Source organism: Eptesicus fuscus, chromosome 3, assembly GCF_027574615.1.
Source record: "Eptesicus fuscus isolate TK198812 chromosome 3, DD_ASM_mEF_20220401, whole genome shotgun sequence".
In the NCBI taxonomy this organism is placed as follows: Eukaryota; Metazoa; Chordata; class Mammalia; order Chiroptera; family Vespertilionidae; genus Eptesicus; species Eptesicus fuscus.
In genome coordinates, this window is record NC_072475.1 from 860,381 (window position 1) to 878,920 (window position 18,540).

Genomic DNA, 18,540 nt, shown 5'->3' on the forward strand with positions numbered 1-18,540 from the left:
ACAGGTGCTGACCTCGGCCCACCCGCGACTCCAGCTGACACGCCCTGAGGACTGTAGGGGCTCCTGTCCCGGGAGCCAGCCCCGTCCCCACGCCGAGGTCACCTGGCACCCCGCTGCCGGCAGACGGACAGACAGACTGCAATGCCCGGGCCTGGCTCCTCGCTCCCCTTCTGCGTCTCAGACACACGGGAGGTGGTCTCCTGTGTGGCTGTCGGATGACCTCTCTGACCTTGAGCGGCGGCCTCAGAGGTGACGCGGGCCGTGTCGGCCCCACGTGGAGGCGCACACGGCGCGGAGACACGGCCCTGCCCGCCGGGGGACGGGTGGTCTGGAGCAGCGGTTCCCACGGGGCACACGCCCCACAGGGGGGCAGTGTGATGTTTAAGGGGGCGATTCCAGAACGAGCTATGAACAGTGACGTGTTTGCATTTCTTGTGGGTCTAGGGGCCTCAAACACAGCGTGTAAATGAATTGTGGCGTCTTTATGCATTCCAGTTCTCTATGTTTTGAAACTTTATTTTTTCACGTCACTTCATATTATTATTATGTTTTTAACAGTTTCTTAGTGACGTCTTCCTCAGGACCCCACCGTCCTTTCGTCCTTTTGTTTTTCTCTTCCGTGGCTGCCGTGTTCTTCGGAAGCTTGTGTCGGCCACGTTCATGGCCTTTCAGGCTTCCTCCCGTGAACAGGGGTCACTTGTTGAACAAGAAGGATTCTGTGTCAGCGGGGGGGTGGGGGGGCATCAGATTTTGGGGATGCTGAGGTGGGGCGTGGCCAGAACAAGGTTGGGGACCACGGGGTAGAGGGAGCTTCGTGAAGTCTGGACCAGAGCAGAATAAACTCCTGTGGTGAGTGATGTTTACTAGACAACCGTCCCATGGGGGGGGGGGGGGGGGGGGGCGCGGCAGGACAATGGGGCCCAGGGACCGTCGGGGCGGGTTCTGCCTCAGGCACCTGCGTGTGTGTGCGTGTGCATGCACATATGCGTGCGTGTGATGGGGGCGTGGGGCTCTGAGTGTCTTTCAAGCCCCCGGGATCTGAGGCTGACGCGGCCGCGAGCCCATGAACCACAAGGAAGCAAGTGGCCCAACAGCGGCCGGCGCTCACCGGCCTCCGGAGGCGTCTGCTGGTCTGGGGAACCTGGTCCCCGGGAGGCAGGTGTGGGCGAGCGAACTGGGACCTGTAAGGCCTGAGGAAGAGGAGGAGGAGGAAGGGGGAGGGGGAGGGAAAGAGGAAGGGGGAGGGGGAGGGGGAGGGGGAGCGGCCGGCCTGGGGAGGGTAGCCCGGGCTGCATCCGCCTTGGCTGTGTGTGATTCTGTGGAAGATCCAGGAGGCCAGACCCCAGGGACCAAGTGTGGAGGCGGAGCCTGGCTCCAGAGCTCCCCCGACAGGCCAGCCCCGGCTCTGCACCCCTGGCCGCCCTGGACGAGACGGGTGTTTAGCCGGGACAGACCCTCATCCGTGCCCTTTGCCTCTTCTCCCATCAGTGGACCAAGATGCTAAGCAGCCTTGATACCTCTTTTTTGTTTGTTTTCGTTAAAACTTCCAGCTCTACTTACAGAAAAAGATAAATACTATATGATTTCATACGTGGAATCTGAAAACAAAGCAAGCCCCGGCCGGTGGGTGTGGCTGAGCGGCTGAGCGTGGGCCTAGGAACCGGGAGGTCATGGTCAGGGCACAGGCCCGGGTTGCAGGCTCGATCCCCATTGGGGGGCGTGCAGGAGGCAGCCGATCCGTGATTCTCTCTCATCACTGATGTTTCCCTCTCTCCCTCTCTCTCTCCCTTCCTCTCCAGAATCAATAGAAGCATGTTTTAAAAAACAAGAAGAAACCTGAGCTCATGGACGAGAACAGAGTGGTGGCTGCCTGAGGGGCTCAGGCACAGCCTCAGCTGTGACCTGCCGAGTGCGGGCGTGGCCATGCGAACACATGTTCAACATGTGAATGCACCAAGAGACTGGTCCCTAACTGTGCCCTTCACAGGAAGGCAGGTTCTAAACCGCGTCCGGCGAGGGATGCCAACTACTGTGGGGATCGCTTCAGTCATACAAACACCCAATCGTTGTGCTGCTCACCTGACACTAACGTGTCATTTTTGCCTCAATAAAAAAATAAATTTAAAATAGATGTGTGTGTGTATGTATATATGTGTATATGTGTGTGTGTATGTGTATATGTGTGTGTATGTATATATGTGTATATGTGTGTGTGTATATGTGTATGTATGTGTGTGTGTATATATGTGTGTGTGTGTATATATATATGTAAAAAGAGGTAATATGCAAATTGTCTGGAACGCCGTAACGTCATGACCGCTCAGGAGGAGGCTGCGTGCGCAGGTGGGCAGGAGGGGACTGCGTGCGCGGCGAGGCCAGCCACGGATGGCGCGGGCCCGGAGGGAACACACCAGCGCACCAGCAGGCCCGCCTCTGTGCGTGAGCTGCAGAGGAAACACCTTTCCTGACCGCTCATTGGCTAAGCTCCCCGTACGCCCCTCGCAGTGTTCTTGGTAACTTGGGTGATAAGAATCCAACAAGGTGATCTAGGGTTTTTCCACCTCACTCCCGGAGGCAAACACGAAGGTCTGCTGCTGGAGGGCTAAGAAATGTCCTATCCCGCCCTGGCCGGTGTGGCTCAGTGGATAGAGACTCGGCCTGCCGACCGCAGGGTCCGGGTTCGATTCTGGTCGAGGGCGTGTACCTAGGTTGCAGGCTCCTCCCTGGCCAGGTCAGGGCTCATGCAGGAGGCAACCAAAGTGTCCCTCTCACACTGATGTTTCTCTCCGTCTCTCCCTCTCTCTTCCACGCTCTCTAAAAATCAATGGAAAAGTGTCCTCAGTGAGGATAAAAAAGAAAGAAAGGTCACATCCTGTGAAAGACACATCTTGAAAATGCATAAAGTTTGTCATTTTTTCGTGGTGAAGGGACTGGACTCCGTGTTGATGAAAACACCTTGGCGGCTGCGGCGGCCGGCAGTGGCGGCAGCAGCGGGGTGATGGGGCGGCACCTTCCCCTGATCAGCCGGTCGCCTCCTGCGGAGGGGAGCCAGACTGCGCTTTGGGAGGCCTAAGCCGTCAGTAGGAGGACATCCCCTGAGGGTTCCCGGAGAGTGAGAGGGGGCAGGCTGGGCTGAGGGAACCCCCCCACCACCACCAGTGCACAAATTTTCGTGCACCAGGCCTCTAGTTTTTTATAAAAAGCTTCTACCAGCTCAGCTCTCCCTGGAGGACCATATTCTTTAAGGGCAAGAGAAAGGCATTTCCGGAACCTTCTCCCCATGCTCTGCCCGCTGATGGTTCCTAAGGACCCAAAAAGGCACAAGGCTGTCCAGACGCTTTCCGATCATTTTATTGTTTGACTGACAGGCATTTACAACGCTCCATTCATAGACCTAAAAACATAAAAATAGACCTTCTTTCCGCTTATAAAAGAAATATATAAGAACTTTGGACATGGACATGTCATGACCTATGTACACGCGACACGGCGCCCCTGCGCGCACCCCTCCCCCGCTTTCCGCGGACCCGCTGCCCGGGGCCCGACGTGGCTACCAGCAGCCTGGGCTCCCGCTTCCGTCCCGCACACCCACTGGGGACGGCGTGGACAGTGCGGAGACACGAGAGGCATAGCTACCACTCTAAAGCGTTTTCAGAAAATGAGAAGATACAGCAAAAAGTCAAGAGGATCAAACGTTTCCAGACACCAAGCTGAAAGCCCTGGGGAGCCGAGGCCGGCGGGGAGCAGGAGCAAGCGGGCACCGAGCGAGCGCGGGTTCGAGCTCTCTACGTCTGCAAATATAAAGTCACACGGATCTGTATAAAATAGAACCCTAGAGCTGCTATAAAAGGCAGGCCTCTGAAGTGCCTACTGATGTGTCAAACACCAAATAGATATTTTCCCAAAAAAAGAAAGTTTTTATATTATTTAAACCCTTCTTAGGAAGTGGACATTGTGAAATGGGGGTGGGGGGGGAAAGCTATAAACCTTTTCTTTAAAAATAAAAAAAATCGAAAGTGCTTTAACTCGGTTTTGTTCTCCCTACTTAAAACCGGTGGAGGGTGGTGTGTAGCGTGTTTACCCTGTTTCGTTGGCGTGAAGGAAGCGTGACACAGGCGTGTTTGTGAAGAGGTCTGGCTGCGGGTGTCAGGGAAGGGCGGGCAATCTAGGGATGGAGATGTCAATTTGATGGACGGCCCACGGTCACCATGGCAACCCCGCGAGGTGTGGCCCCTCCTCCTCCCCTGCAGCAGACACCCAGGCGGCCCCGTGGGGTGTCCTGTGTGACCCCGCCAGGCACCCCCTCACACAGGGGCCCAGCAAACACGCACACCAGCCCTCCGGGCGGGAGCATCATAGAAATGGGCCCCCCCCCCCTCCGTAAAGGTAACCCCCACTTTCATCAGCGTTGCGCTCCTGTGCGCCCCCTGCCTCGCAGGCAAAATACAAAAAAATAGCATCTTTATTTCTTCAAGTGACACATGTGGCTCCTCCTCAGAGTCTGGCATCTTTCTGGTTAATTCTATGCAAAACTAGAACCTCAACCACAGACCCCCCAGGAGAGAAATGGCTCATGGGGACGCCCCCCGGGTCACCCCACCCTCACAGCAGGGGGCGCGGGGCGGGGCGGGGCGCTCCGTGTGCCCAGGAGGCGGCGCTGGGACCGCCTCGCTGCAGCTGCAGAGGGTGTTCCCTTCCCGCCGCCCCCGCGCGCTCAGCCCGTCCGATTCCCTCTGATTCCCGTGCCGGAAGCTCCCGTTATTCTCCCGCCCGATTCGCCGAGTCCGTGGTCGGAAGGGGGGACCCGCGCTCCTTGGAGGTGAGCAATGCCGTCCGGTGTCGGGGTGACCCGGGGGGTGACCGGGGCGCACGGCCCTGCGCACAGTCAGCCGCCAGCGCTGTGTGTGCCAGAGCCGCCGGGGGCGCATCCCCGTGGGGGGGAGCATCCCCGTCCTGGGGGGCATCCCCGTGGGGGGGGGGGGGCATCCCCGTCGGGGGGGGGCACCCCCGTGGGGGGGTGGGCCCGGGAGGACGCGGGCGGGGCCAGGTATCTACACGCTCCGGAGCCGGTCAGATCTCCGTGTTCAGGGTCCCGGGCGCGGCCAGGTCCTCCCGCCGGACCCAGACGACCTCCTGGCCCGCGGGCTCGGGGCCTCCGCCGGGGCCGGCCAGCGCCGCCTGCTTCCTGAGCTGCGCCATGCGCGACGCGTGGCTGTCGGGGCCCCCGCGGCCTCGGTCCCGGCCCCGCGGGCGCAGGGAGGCCGCCTGCAGCCGCCCCGCCAGGTCCGCCTCCGCGCCCGCGTCCTCGGCCTCGGCCCCGGCCCCGCAGGAGGCGTCGTCGTCGCTGAGGATGTCCGTCTCCTTGAGGTCCTCCTGCTCCTCGTACGGCGCCAGGTCGAACTGCTCCTCCACCCACCGGTCCGTGTCGCCCGCGCCGGGCGGCTCCCGCTCGGGGCTGCTGGCGCACACGGCGTCCGAGTCCACGGTGAACCTGTTGCGGGCCAGGCGCCGCCTCCTCCTGCCCAGGGACTTGCTGGGCGCGGACACTGCGCGGGATCAGAGACAGACACGGCCTTACCGCGGGGGCCTGGGCTGGGAGGGCGGGGGCACAGCGGGGCCCGGGTTTGGGGAGCAGGGGCACCCCTCTCCCTGTGCGCCCGGCAGGCAGGGGCGCAGGGGCCCGCTGCGCTCACAGACCCTGGTCTCGGACGAGTCGGCGCTCAGCCCTGACCGCGGCCCCAGGCACCGGGCTCGAGGGTCGCGGGGCTGGTCCCGTTATCTGACTTTCTGGGGAGCTCGGTGCGTTCCGGGGACCCGCAGTTGGACTGAGGCCGCGCCTCCCTCGCACAGAGCCAGCGGGGAGGGGACCCAGAGCCCGAGTGTGGGCGAGTGCTGCCGGAGGGCCGTGTGCACTGCGAGGCCAAGGAGACGTGTCCTCAGTCCCTCTGACCATGTCAGCCATTCCCCGCTGGCAACGCCGTTAAAACACCAGGGCCCGGGCGACAAGGAACAGGGCCCCCCGGGCGGGGATGGCAGCGCTGGTGACACCGTTAAGTGTGACACGTCCCTGCGCTCACCCTGCACCCGACCCTCCTCTAGGGGCCATTCAGACAGAAGACGCCACCCGGTCAATCACACCGACGCACAACCCCACCTTTCTCTCTCTCTCACTCTCACACACACACACACACACACACACACGCTCGTGCACGCGCATGCGCATGCACACGGGACACGGACATGAGGACGCTGCTGCCCCCTCCTGGCGAGACGTGGCTGCTGCGCCAGCAACGCCCAGGTGATGGCTGTGCTTCCGGCGTCCTCCCCACGTGGTCCAACGAGGAGGGGAATGGGAACCGGCTCCAGGGGAAATGGAAAAAGAAAACACACCTGCCGCCTCCCCCCCGGCGGCACCCCGTGCCCTGGCCTCTCCACCCGCCCCATCAGAACGGGGCACCGAGACGCTGTCCGTGATCGCGGGCTGAGTGTGCAGGGGCACGGGGTGCCAATGTCTGAATTTTAGAAAAGTGTCAAAAGCACGACGAGCTGATGGGTGATAGACGGACAGATGTGTGATCACGAAAACAAAAATACAAACTACGGATGGTGAGCGTGAATGTGCAGGATCCTCCCCGCAGTCCCGAGTCTGGAAGTTTCCTGAGGACGCACGGGGAGGACAGACATGTCTACCAGGGCCTGGCCGACACGCGGGCTTCAGCCCACACTTAGCGCTGTGATTACTGAGGCAGCGGGTGGCTCCTGTCCCACTCAGACAGGACTGACGGAGCGGGAGTCCCTCCTTAATTAGGACACGTGACCAGCCAGCTGCCCGGGGGCTGGGGAGGCGCTCAGGATGGTATTTCCTGTGTCACGGTAAATTCTGACCAGCGGTGCTGTGCTGACCACTCAAGCGCCTTTTCTACATCATCTAACCCAGTGGTCGGCAAACTCCTTCGTCAACAGAGCCCAATACCAACAGGACAACGACTGAAATTTCTTTGGAGAGCCACATTTTTTAAACTTAAACTTCTTCTAACGCCACTTCTTCAACACAGACTCGCCCAGGCCGTGGTATTTTGCGGAAGAGCCACACTCAAGGGGCCAAAGAGCCTCATGTGGCTCGCGAGCCGCAGTTTGCCGGCCACGGGTCTAACGTGAGCACCCTGACAACAGCGAGGAGCTTCGCACGCAGGACAGGGCGCTGGGCAGCCACAGGCGAGCCTTCCCCTCGGCCCACGCGGGCTCTGACTCCAGGCTCCTGGAGCTGAGGGGCGGGGGGGGCGGGGCGGGCTCTGTTTTCCTCCCGAAGGGACCCCACAGGAGCACTCCGCGGGTCCTGGACTCAAAGTGTCCGCCTTCCAGGAAACGGAGGCTCCAGGACGGACAGCTACCGGCGGTCGGACGCGTATTCCCGTCCTAACACGCCCTGGCCACAGACAACTCACTCTGAGGAGGAGCTCCCCTGGGGGCCCAGCGAGGTTTCCGCAGGGACCGGGGGAAACTGGACATGGGGGTGCGCACGACCTGGGGGCCTGGCCGGGCGCCTGGTGCTCCCCACGATGGGTGGAGACAGAGTCAGGACTACCCTGCCACCCGCTAAGGGAAGGGTGGGAGGCAGTGAGGTCTGGGTTCAGCTCTGTCCTGAGCGCCGTCCCCACTCCGTCCTGGGGCCACTTCACCACACGGGACGCAGGTGAGCGGACAGAGGTGACACCTTTCAGACGGAGCCTCTTAGGAAAGGGGGATCCAGTGTGAACACCCCGATGTCAGGGAACCACCTTCCTACCCGGACCCTCCGCCTGCCGCTCACAGGGGCCCCATCGCCCGCAGCGCTCACTCCGGCCCTGACCAGCCTGTGCTCCGGCCCTTTAACCCTGCACCCCGCTCTCCAGCAGCAGCTCGGGGCGCCCGCATGACACCGGCTGCAGACACAGCTGCCGGCACAGGCAGGGGCGGCCGGGCAGGGCACCCAGGAGGCGGCCGCGCCGTGCTGAGCCCGGACACTCCGCTCCACAAAGCTGGCGGCCATGCAAAGCAGGGACCCCACCCCGCAGGCCGGCCGCCTCCACGGGGAGGGCGTCAGCCCCGGGCCTGCGGGTGAAGAGGGCTGGGCGGCCAGGGGAGGTGCGGGGAGCCCGAGGGGGCAAGAGGAGCAAGCACAGCGCTGTCCCCAGGGAGCCGGGCGAGGCGAGGCCCTCACACGGGAAACCGCGGTGCCGGCCCCACGGCCACGGCTACGTCTCGCCCACGAGGACGGCAGCTCCCTCGGCGCCGCGGTGGCGCGGGGGTGACGGGGCCCTGGCGGTCGGCGTGCCCACAGTACCTGCCCTGCTCATGGCCGGCCGGGCCCCTTTCAGCGCGCACAACCGTTTGCCTCCGAAGGGGACGTACTGCTGGGACGAGGGCAGGCTCTCGGCCTTGAGGAGCTGCCGCCGGTGCTTGTCCCGGAGGATCGAGTGCACGGCCTTCAGGAAGTCCTTGCGGCTCTTGGGGGAGCTGTGGAAAGGTCACGCGTGTGAGGGAGGCAGTCCCCGCACACGGGGCTGCGAGCGTGATCAGGAGCCGCCAACAAACCCTGAGGACCAGGGTTAAGGGAAGGCCTCCTCCGGTCCCCAGGCCCAGCCGAGCTGTTGGCATGGCCACCCCCACTCCGCCCTCTGACCTGCATTGGCCACACCCAAGCCCCGCCCCCTGAGCAGCACAGCCACACCCACTCCGCCCTCCGACCTGCATGGCCACACCCACTCCGCCCTCCGACCTGCATGGCCACACCCACTCCGCCCTCCGACCTGCATGGCCACACCCAAGCCCCGCCCCCTGAGCAGCATGGCCACACCCACTCCGCCCTCCGACCTGCATGGCCACACCCACTCCGCCCTCCGACCTGCATGGCCACACCCACTCCACCCTCCGACCTGCATGGCCACACCCACTCCGCCCTCTGACCTGCATGGCCACCCCCGTGCCCCGCCCCCTGAGCAGCACAGCCACGCCCACTCCGCCCTCTGACCTGCATGGCCACCCCCACTCCGCCCTCTGACCTGCATGGCCACACCCAAGCCCCGCCCCCTGAGCAGCACAGCCACGCCCACGCCACGCCCCTGGGCAGTGATGCCACGCCCACACGCCGCCCTCCGGCGCAGGGCTCACCTGCAGCACAGGTGAAACACGCGCTCCGGCCTCCCTTCTGACTCCGACTTGACGTGGACGATCTCGCACGCGGTGTTGGCGTCCGCATCTGGGGATTAAACGGCGGGTGAGGGCGTGTCCCAGGGGCTGGTGGGCGCCTTCATCCACACTTTCCAGCTGGGCGAGCGGCCGAGACAAAGGGCTCACCGTCCGGGCCCCAGAGCCGGCGCAGGCCCAGTGAGGGCTGAGAACTGAGAGCCGCGACCCTCCTACCGGTCGGAAGGGCGCTCGGTCCATCTCACTGGTGAGAGCGGCCTCTGGCTGCAGGCGTGTCTGGCTGAACCATTCAATGAAGTGACTGGCTGTCTGGCGTCAGCAGGACAAGACTAAGCCTGGATTCCACGAAGATCTCACCAGGCCTCGCTCTCCGGGGCGGGGGTGGGACGGGGGTGGGAGGGGGGTTCCCGCTCGGGGGCAGGCCTCGTGCCCTGGACGGGCAGCGGGTCCGGGGACGCACGAGGCTCCTTTTTCTCAGACCCTCACGTGCCCGCTCCACTTGAGGCAAACTGTGTGCCGAGAAGGTGGGAGCACTTATATTCTAAGGTCATTTCTAAGCCGCGTAACAGCACATTCTCTTGTCCATTATTGGATAAGCCTGCAATCTGTCTCACTTGACGTCACCGATAAAGTGTTTGTGGGGGAACAATTCATGACAAACGCCGAGGCGGCACCTGGGCCTTGTCCCGTGGCTCAGAACCCGGTCACACGCCCTCTTGGGGCAGCGTCTAGCCCCAACCCGGACGCATTCCCAGGAAGTTTCATAGGTTCCCCCAAACCAGACAAAAATCCAGACTTCCCACGTTCTCCTTCTCAAACCCACGGGCGTGTATTTCACGGCGAGGGGCATGTGACTGGCCTTCATAACGCCACCAAATAAAAACAGCTTTGCCCGGCTGGCGAGGCTCAGTGGCCGAGAGAAAACCCCGCACCAGAGTCCTGGGTTCGATCCCAGTCGGGGACGTGCAGGAGCAGCCAACTGATGTCTCCCTCTCCCCCTCTGCCTCCTCCCTCTCTGAAATCAATTAAAATTTTTTTAAAAAAGCTTTTATCTTGATGGTTTCAAACCTGATGGAATGAGAAAAGAGGGTGAGCATGGTATGTCCGCTCACAAGAACGGCTTTGTCTTCCAAAGAGTCTGGATGTTTCGTTCTCGGTGACAGCAAAGCCCCCGGCCGAGAGGCCAGCCGCTGCCATGACCACAGGCCTTCCGTTCATCCGGGCACAAGGACACCTACCGCCTGGTAATTCACAACCCAGACTGACACGTGGGAAAGCGCCGGCACTGGGCGCCGGAGCCGAAAACATCACTGCAGCCGCCTGGATCGCAGAGAACGGGCCGGGCCAAAGCCTTCACACCAACACCAAGCGAGAGTGTGTGTGCGTGGTGTGTGCACGCGTGTATGTGTGTGCCTGTGTGGTGTGTGTGTGGTGTGTGCATGTGTGTGTGCCTGTATGTGTGTGTGTGTGTGTGTGTGTGTGTGTGGGGAGGGGGGGAAATATATTCCATGGCCTTTGTTTTCTATTTTTTGTTTTCCTCTCTCTTTTCCCCACTCCGAACCCCACGGCCTTTTGTGCTGTGGGCCTTTGGGGGCCTCGGGTAAAAGGCACGTGGGTATTCCCGTGGGCTGACTGCTCCTGCGGTGAGGGTCCCTGTGACACTACCCCTCGGACCCGCCCCGAAGGCCTTGCACCCACTCACTCGGGCCCCACACTCCCGCACGCGCGGGTGGTCATGGCGGTAAATCAGAGCCCATGGAGAGACGGGGGGAGTCGGTGACGCATCTACCTGCACTGGCCACGGCGCGGACCTGCAGCGCCTCCATGGGGATCATGTGCCGAAACCGGAAGGGGTCCCACTCCTCGTAGATGGAGAGCCTGTGGGAGCCGACCTGCAGAGAGAGGGGCAGGCGCTGAGACCCGGCTCCCCGGCCTGGACCGGACCCCCTTCTCCAGACACCGACCCCACCGCAGAGCGCGGGGCCACGTGACGTGCACGCCGAGGCACAAATAAGTCTGCCAGCCACGTCAGGACGGAGGAGGACGGGGACCCCCAACAAGAACAGAGGGACGGGGGACAGGGAGGGGGACAGTGTGGGCTCGGACCACGGCAGGCGGGCAATGCCCTGAGCCCTTAGCAACATTAAATAAAAAGAAAGAGGGAACGTGAGCAAATCCCGGAGGCTCCCGCCGGCAAAGGGCAGAACCCCACTCGCGCGGCGGCCACGAGAAGCAGAGGGAAGGGGAGCCCGACAGCCTCGGGGGGGGGGGGGGGGGGGGGGGCGCGCTCCTTACAAGTCTCCTCTTCTGCTTGGAGCCGTCCTTGTACACGAGGACCACGGCCGTTTTGAAGACTGGAAAGAAGAGGCAAGAAGGCGGTTACGGCGGGCGGCGTGGGGTGTCCCGTCAGCTTCCGACTCGCGATGGCGAACACGATGGTTAGGAGGTCGGCGAGGTCCCAAGGCCCCCCGTCCCCGCTTCCGCTCATCCTCACGTCTGAGAAACTCAAACGCCTGCCGAGTCAAAGCCTCCGAGAGTCAAAACCAGGCGTCCTCAGACCACGGCCCGCGGGCCACAGGCGGGTGTTTTTGCCGTTTTGTTTTTTTACTTCAAAATAAGATATGTGCAGTGTGCATAGGAATTTGTTCATAGTTTTTTTAAACTACAGTCCGGCCCTCCAGCGGTCTGAGGGACCGTGAACTGGCCCCGTTTAAAACGTCTGAGGACCCCTGGTCAAAACCAACCGTGGACCCAAACGGATGGGAAGACGCGGCCTGCCCGGCGGCAGCTCCTGGGAAACAGGGTGTCTGAACGGGGCAGCGTTTCCAGATAAGCTGACACCGTATTTGACGACAGACTAGGTGGGCAGCTGGAGAATGCAAACGTCTTTAATAGTCCTACCTAACAAAGGAGTGATATGCAGATTGACCGTCACTCCAGGACACAAGATGGCCGCCCCCATGTGGTCAAAGATGGCTGCCCCATGTGGACACAAGATCGCTACCACAAGATGGCCAGCAGGGGAGGGCAGCTGGGAGGGACCAGGCCAGCAGAGGAGGGCAATTAGGGGTGACCAGGCCTGCAGAGGAGGGCAGTTAGGGGTGACAGGCCAGCAGAGGAGGGCAGTTAGGGGTGACCAGGCCATCAGAGGAGGGCAGTTAGGGGTGACCAGGCAGGGGAGGGCAGTTAGGGGTGACCAGGCCAGCAGAGGAGGGCAGTTGGGGCAATCGGGCTGGCAGGGAGGGCAGTTAGGGGCAGGGGAGTGGTTAGGGAGTGGTTAGGGGGTGATCAGGCTGGCAGGCAGAAACGGTTAGGGGCAATCAGGCAGAGGCAGGTGAGCGGTTAGGAGCCAGCAGTCCTGGATTGTGAGAGGGATGTCTGACTGCCCATTTAGGCCCCATCCCACCGGGATCGGACCTAAACAGGCGGTTGGACATCCCTCAAGGGGTCCCAGATTGGAGAGGGTGCAGGCTGGGCTGAGGGACACCGCCCCCCACCCGTGCACAAATTCCGTGCACCGGGCCTCTAGTAATAATAATAATAATAATAATGCAGTTGCTAAGGCGACTCACACTTGTGCACTTAGGCTGATACACTCAGAGTGCTCGTGATCAGGAATATCTCTCCTTTACTGGCCGCGGAAATCAGCTTAGCAAGTGAAATGCAAGTCCACTTCTCCCCAGCGCCGGCCTCAAGGCAGGGGCCCCGGTGTCCCACGTCCTCCAGGGGGTGGGAGGGAGAGGGGAGCCAGGCACCGTGACCCATCACATTCCTCCAACCACGCCCACAGTTCCCGCTCCGGGATCACGACTCTGCCCGCGGCTCTTCACCCTCCGACCCCGAGGCATCGCAGGGGCCGGCCGAGCGGCTGGGGGACAGCCAGCTGCACACAGAGCTGCAGAGGGGGCAACGGTCCCGAGTCCTCAGGCCTGGGCCCCGAGCCCGAGCATTGCTTCACTTCCCCTCCCACGTCACGTGGGCCAGTCTCCATCCTAATCTCCACGGCAGGAAAACTAGCCTTAAAGCGCAAAGACACTGCCCCCGCCCCCTCCCTCCTCACAGCATCCGCTCCTCCAGGATCCCAGACGACAGACGGGGCGGGAGCCTCCCTCCTCACCCCCCGAAGCGGCCATGCAGCTCGGCAGGGATGCTGAGTGCTGGCCCTGATGCCCGACCTTCCCACCGACCTTGGTCTCACAGAATCACCACATGACTGGAGCCACACCTCGACAACACGCTGCCACGGCTCTAAGGCTGCTGGCCTGCCTCAGTTTACCTCAGCCTCGCTGGCTCACAATAACCCTCCCCCTGGGCTGTGAACACCTTTGCCTCCCCTGACACCCACCCTGACGCTCGGCGCTGCCCTCACTGCCTGGACAGCCTCAGTGCAGAAGCCTGAACAGCGTACTTACTTCTTGCCTGGCTGGGTGGCTCAGTGGTTGAGCGTCAGCCTATGAACCAGGAGGTCAGGGTTCAATTCCTGGTCAAGGGCACTCAGTTGGGGGCTCCATCCCCAGTGGGGGGCGTGCAGGAGGCAGCCCATCAGGATTCTCTCTCATCACTGATGTTTCTCTCTCCCTCTCTGACATCGATAGAAATATATTTTAAAAAAGAGCACAGGGGCCGGCCATCGGCACTGGGCTCGGCCGCCCTGGGAGCCACGCAGGTGCGGGAGCGGGAGCCACGCCCATGTCAGGACAAAGCCCGCCGCTTCGGGAGGTCGGGGGCTCAGACCAACACCAGACACCGAGCGGGGCCCTCCCGCCCGGAGCCGCACTGCCCGCCGCAGACGCTGTCCTGAGCTCCGGGCTGCCTCGCTCGCGGGGTCACAGCGCACATGCCTGACGCGTGTGCTCCCTTCCCGGTCGGGGCCCCCACACCGCCTCCCGGGGGGTGCGCCCGCGGGACTCGGAGTCCTGAGCTGGCCCCGCGGCTCCGCGCCGGCTCTGCGAGGCCCGACAGTGACCCGCTCGCGTGCGGCCACGGGGCCTGGCCAACTGCGGGCCGTGGAGCCTTTGTGACATGGAGGTGGCCTGTGCTGAAACGAAACTGACTTTATTTTTTTTATTTTTTTAATATATTTTATTGTTTTTTTTACAGGGAGGAAGGGAGAGGGATAGAGAGTTAGAAACATCGATCGCCTGCCTCCTGCACACACCCTCCTGGGGATGTGCCCGCAACCAAGGTACATGCCCTTGACCGGAATCGAACCCGGGACCCTTCAGTCCGCAGGCCGACGCCCTATCCACTGAGCCACACCGGTCAGGACCTGACTTTATTTTCATAAACGGCGCCTTGCAAAGGGATGGTCATATTTTGAAACTTAAGCCAGACCCCCCCACCTACCCCTCCCCCCCCGCCCCCACTCACCGAAGGCGGCCAGCTCCGGCTCCTTCTTCCACTTGCCCAGCGAGGCGGGCGGGTTGGGCCAGGTCACGGTGGTGTGCAGAAGCAGGTCCCCCATGCTCAGGTCGGCCACCTGCGGACCAGACACGTCAGCTCGCGGGCGGGGCCACGTCTACCTCATGGAAACACTGTCTCCAAACACGCGTGCTCGCTCTCCCCTCTGCCCACGTGTCTCCTGAGCCTCATAACAAAGCGGAAGAGAGGCGCAAACCGGGCTCTAGGATCCCCGCAGCAGACCTGCCCAAAGGACTGCAGCGCGGACGCCAGCCTGGCTGGTGGGGCCCGTGGTTGTCGGCCCGTGGACCCAGGAGCCGCGCCGAGGATTCCAAGTCCCTCGGCGCACAGCGTCCGGCCCGCCTCCCTGAGGCTTCACAAGAAAGCGAGGAACTACATGCAGCGCCGCGCGCCCGTCTCCTCTCCGTCCGGCCGGCGAGAGCGGCTGCCGGTTCCCCGGTGAAGCCCCCCTCCCCCTGCCCCTCCTTCGGTACGAATGGCCCTTTGCTCTCAGGATCGTTAAAATCCAGAAATTAATCGGGCATATAATGAAGAGCGTAACAAAACATAATAAAAAAATCTTTTTCCCAAAACCCAATAAAATCCACTGCTGTCAGAATGAAGTAACCGGCAACGCAGAGCAGGGAAGTCGTAGGATCGACAAGGTCTGCAGAGGCTCAGAGCCCGCAATGAACGAAGCCCAGACAGGCCCAGCGACAGGAAGTCGGGGCATCGCGGCTCATCCACACGGAACATCCGTCACTCAGACAATTCTCGGCGACCGTTTAGAACACGAACGTTTCGTTAAACATAAAACGCCACCGTGCACAGCTCCTTTCGGACATAACGAGTCCGGGGCACACGCTCACGGTTTCACCTAAACACACGCCGCGCGGAGGGCGTGCCGTCCTCGCCTTTCTGGGCTTTGCCTTTTTCTTTAGTGAGCAGACGTCTCTCATCTGAAGTTTCACACGACCGAGGCCGAACCCAGGGCAGCGAAGCTCGTCGCTCCGGCCCCCGGGGACGAGGTGATCTGCCGCGCAGACCGAGAAGGCTCCCACCTCCTCTGCTAACGTCACGTGGAGAGCCATGTGCGTCTCCGTGGAGAGCAGGTATCGCAGCCAGCACACGCTGGGCCCAGACTTCCCCGCGGGGCCTTTCCCTCCACAGCGTGCCAGGGGCAGGGGCGGGGGAGAGGCCTGTCCAGGCTGGTGGTGGCCTCACCGACCTCCTCCCATGGGGAAAACCCACGTGTCCCATCCACAAACACCGCCACACACCTTCACTCCACGTCTACCACGTGTGTGACTCTCAATGCACTGTCACCCACCTGCCTCCCCCCACATCCATGACCGTCACACACCTGCCTCCCTCCACATCCATGACCATCACACACCTGCCTCCCCCCACATCCATGACCATCACACACCTGCCTCTCCCTCACATCCATGACCATCACACACCTGCCTCCCCCCCACATCCATGACCATCACACACCTGCCTCTCCCCCATATCCATGACCATCACACAACTGCCCCTCACATCCATGACCATCACACACCTGCCTCCCCCCACATCCATGACCATCACACACCTGCCCCTCACATCCATGACCATCACACACCTGCCTCCCTCCCACATCCATGACCATCACACACCTGCCCCTCACATCCATGACCATCACACACCTGCCTCCCTCCCACATCCATGACCATCACACACCTGCCCCTCACATCCATGACCATCACACACCTGCCTCCCCCCCACATCCATGACCATCACACACCTGCCTCCCCCCCACATCCATGACCATCACACACCTGCCTCCCCCCACATCCATGACCATCACACACCTGCCCCTCACATCCATGACCATCACACACCTGCCTCCCCCCACATCCATGACCATCACACACCTGCCTCCCCCCACATCCATGACCCTCACCCACCTGCCTCCCCCCCACATCCATGACCATCACACACCTGCCTCTCCCTCACATCCATGACCATCACACACCTGCCTCTCCCTCACATCCATGACTCTCACACACCTGCCTCCCCTCCACATCCATGACCATCACACACCTGCCTCTCCCTCACATCCATGACCATCACACACCTGCCTCCCCCCACATCCATGACCATCACACACCTGCCTCCCCTCCACATCCATGACCATCACACACCTGCCTCCCCCCACATCCATGACCATCACACACCTGCCTCCCTCCACATCCATGACTCTCACACACCTGCCTCCCCTCACATCCATGACCATCACACACCTGCCTCCCCCCCACATCCATGACCATCACACACCTGCCTCTCCCTCACATCCATGACCATCACACACCTGCCTCTCCCTCACATCCATGACTCTCACACACCTGCCTCCCCTCCACATCCATGACCGTCACACACCTGCCTCCCCCCACATCCATGACCATCACACACCTGCCTCCCTCACAGCATGAGTAAAGTAAATTCCTTCATGTGTGTTCGCTTCTACACACACATGAAATGTCCTGACTTTACCTCTTTCTGATACTGACCCGTCAGACGTCCCCACCTTGCCTCAGGAGGACATGACCCGGAGAATAACCCTACCCCTGGAGGAGGAGGAGGGGGAGGAGGAGGAGGGGAGGGAGGAGGAGGGGGAGGGGGAGAGGGAGAGGGGGCAGGAGGGAGAGGAGGGGGAGGGGAAAGAGGAGGGGGAGAGGAGGAGGGGAAGGAGGGGGAGGGGGAGGAGGGGGAGGAGGGGAAGGGGAGGAGGGAGAGGGGGAGGGAGGAGGAGGGAGAGGGGGAGGAGGAGGAGGGGGAAAGGGGGGGGAGGGGGCAGGAGGGAGAGGAGGGGGAGGGGAAAGAGGAGGAGGGGGAGGAGGGGAAGGAGGGGGAGGGGGAGGAGGGGGAGGAGGAGGAGGGGGAGGAGGGGAAGGGGAGGAGGGAGAGGGGGAGGGAGGAGGAGGGAGAGGGGGAGGAGGAGGAGGGGGAAAGGGGGGGAGGGGGCAGGAGGGAGAGGAGGGGGAGGGGAAAGAGGAGGAGGAGGAGGAGGGGAAGGGGGAGGGGGAGGAGGGGGAGGGGGAGGGGGAGAGGGAGGGGGAGGAGGGGGAGGAGGAGGGGGAGGAGGGGGAGAGGGAGGAGGAGGAGGAGGAGCAGGCGGAGGCGGCTCCTCGTCAAATAACCAGGGCCCTGCCCCTGCTCTCAGCCCCCAATCACCCCCACGAGGCAGGAAGCAAAGCCCAGGAGCCTGTGGCTCGGGGTGACGGGGGAGAGGCTCGGCGCACAGTGGGACTGCGTGTCCCCTGCCTCCATCAGCCGCTCTCAGCCCTCAGGTGTGTATGTCCCTGCCCTTCCTCCCCGCCGGTGTGAACCCTTCCACGTGGTTTCAGATCGTCCTTCCGCAGCGACTGGCTGAGCACCTGCTCCGAGCAGCCAGTCCGAACCCCGAGGAGGAGCCAGGCTGCGAGGGCGGAGCCCCCACCCACACGGCAGGCCGGTCCGCGGGAATCCACACGGCCCTTTCCTAAGAAGCCATCGGCTGGAAGAGCCGCACGGCACCGGCCGAGGGCAGAGTCCACCGGCGGCACCGAGCCCGCGGCCACGGCCCTGCGGTGGGACGGCCGGAGCGGGACCCACCTCCTTCCTCTCGCCCGTCTGCTCCGCGATCAGCTGGTCGAACACGGCCCCGAACTCCTCGTGGATCTTCTGCATCTCGTTGATGTGGCTGGCCACCTTGTTCATGGTCTTGATGGCCACTGCGGGCGGGCGGGCGGGGAGGAGGCCGCAGAGGTGAGGCCTGGGAGCGCCCAGGGCGGGGCGGGAGGGGGGGGAGGGGGGGGGGGGGGGCATCTGCTTGCAGATGTCGGGGAGGTGTGTGCGTGGGGTTTGTGGGCGGGGTTGTGGGTGGGGCTCACATGGGCCATGGGGGGTAATAGGTGGGATCGCGGGCTATGG

General features: G+C 62.5%; 1 protein-coding gene and 1 long non-coding RNA gene across 2 annotated transcripts in view; both read right to left on the bottom strand.

The window, feature by feature from the left end:
* Positions 1 to 3,329: 3,329 nt before the first annotated feature.
* On the bottom strand, positions 3,330 to 4,929 carry LOC129147656 (uncharacterized). Its single transcript, XR_008554936.1, has 2 exons — positions 4,082 to 4,929; positions 3,330 to 3,791 (listed from the first exon to the last, which is right to left on the bottom strand). It is a non-coding gene; the product is annotated as an uncharacterized LOC129147656 (long non-coding RNA).
* Positions 4,930 to 5,070: 141 nt separating this feature from the next.
* The window catches only part of TIAM1 (TIAM Rac1 associated GEF 1), a 112,174-nt gene continuing 98,704 nt past the window's right edge, over positions 5,071 to 18,540 (bottom strand). The window contains exons 21-27 of the mRNA XM_054713322.1: positions 18,223 to 18,341; positions 14,557 to 14,665; positions 11,482 to 11,540; positions 10,976 to 11,078; positions 9,151 to 9,238; positions 8,324 to 8,496; positions 5,071 to 5,546 (exon numbers count right to left, since the gene is read on the bottom strand). Coding sequence (XP_054569297.1) covers positions 5,071 to 5,546; positions 8,324 to 8,496; positions 9,151 to 9,238; positions 10,976 to 11,078; positions 11,482 to 11,540; positions 14,557 to 14,665; positions 18,223 to 18,341 — 1,127 coding nt within the window. The remainder of the gene's footprint in view (positions 5,547 to 8,323; positions 8,497 to 9,150; positions 9,239 to 10,975; positions 11,079 to 11,481; positions 11,541 to 14,556; positions 14,666 to 18,222; positions 18,342 to 18,540) is intronic.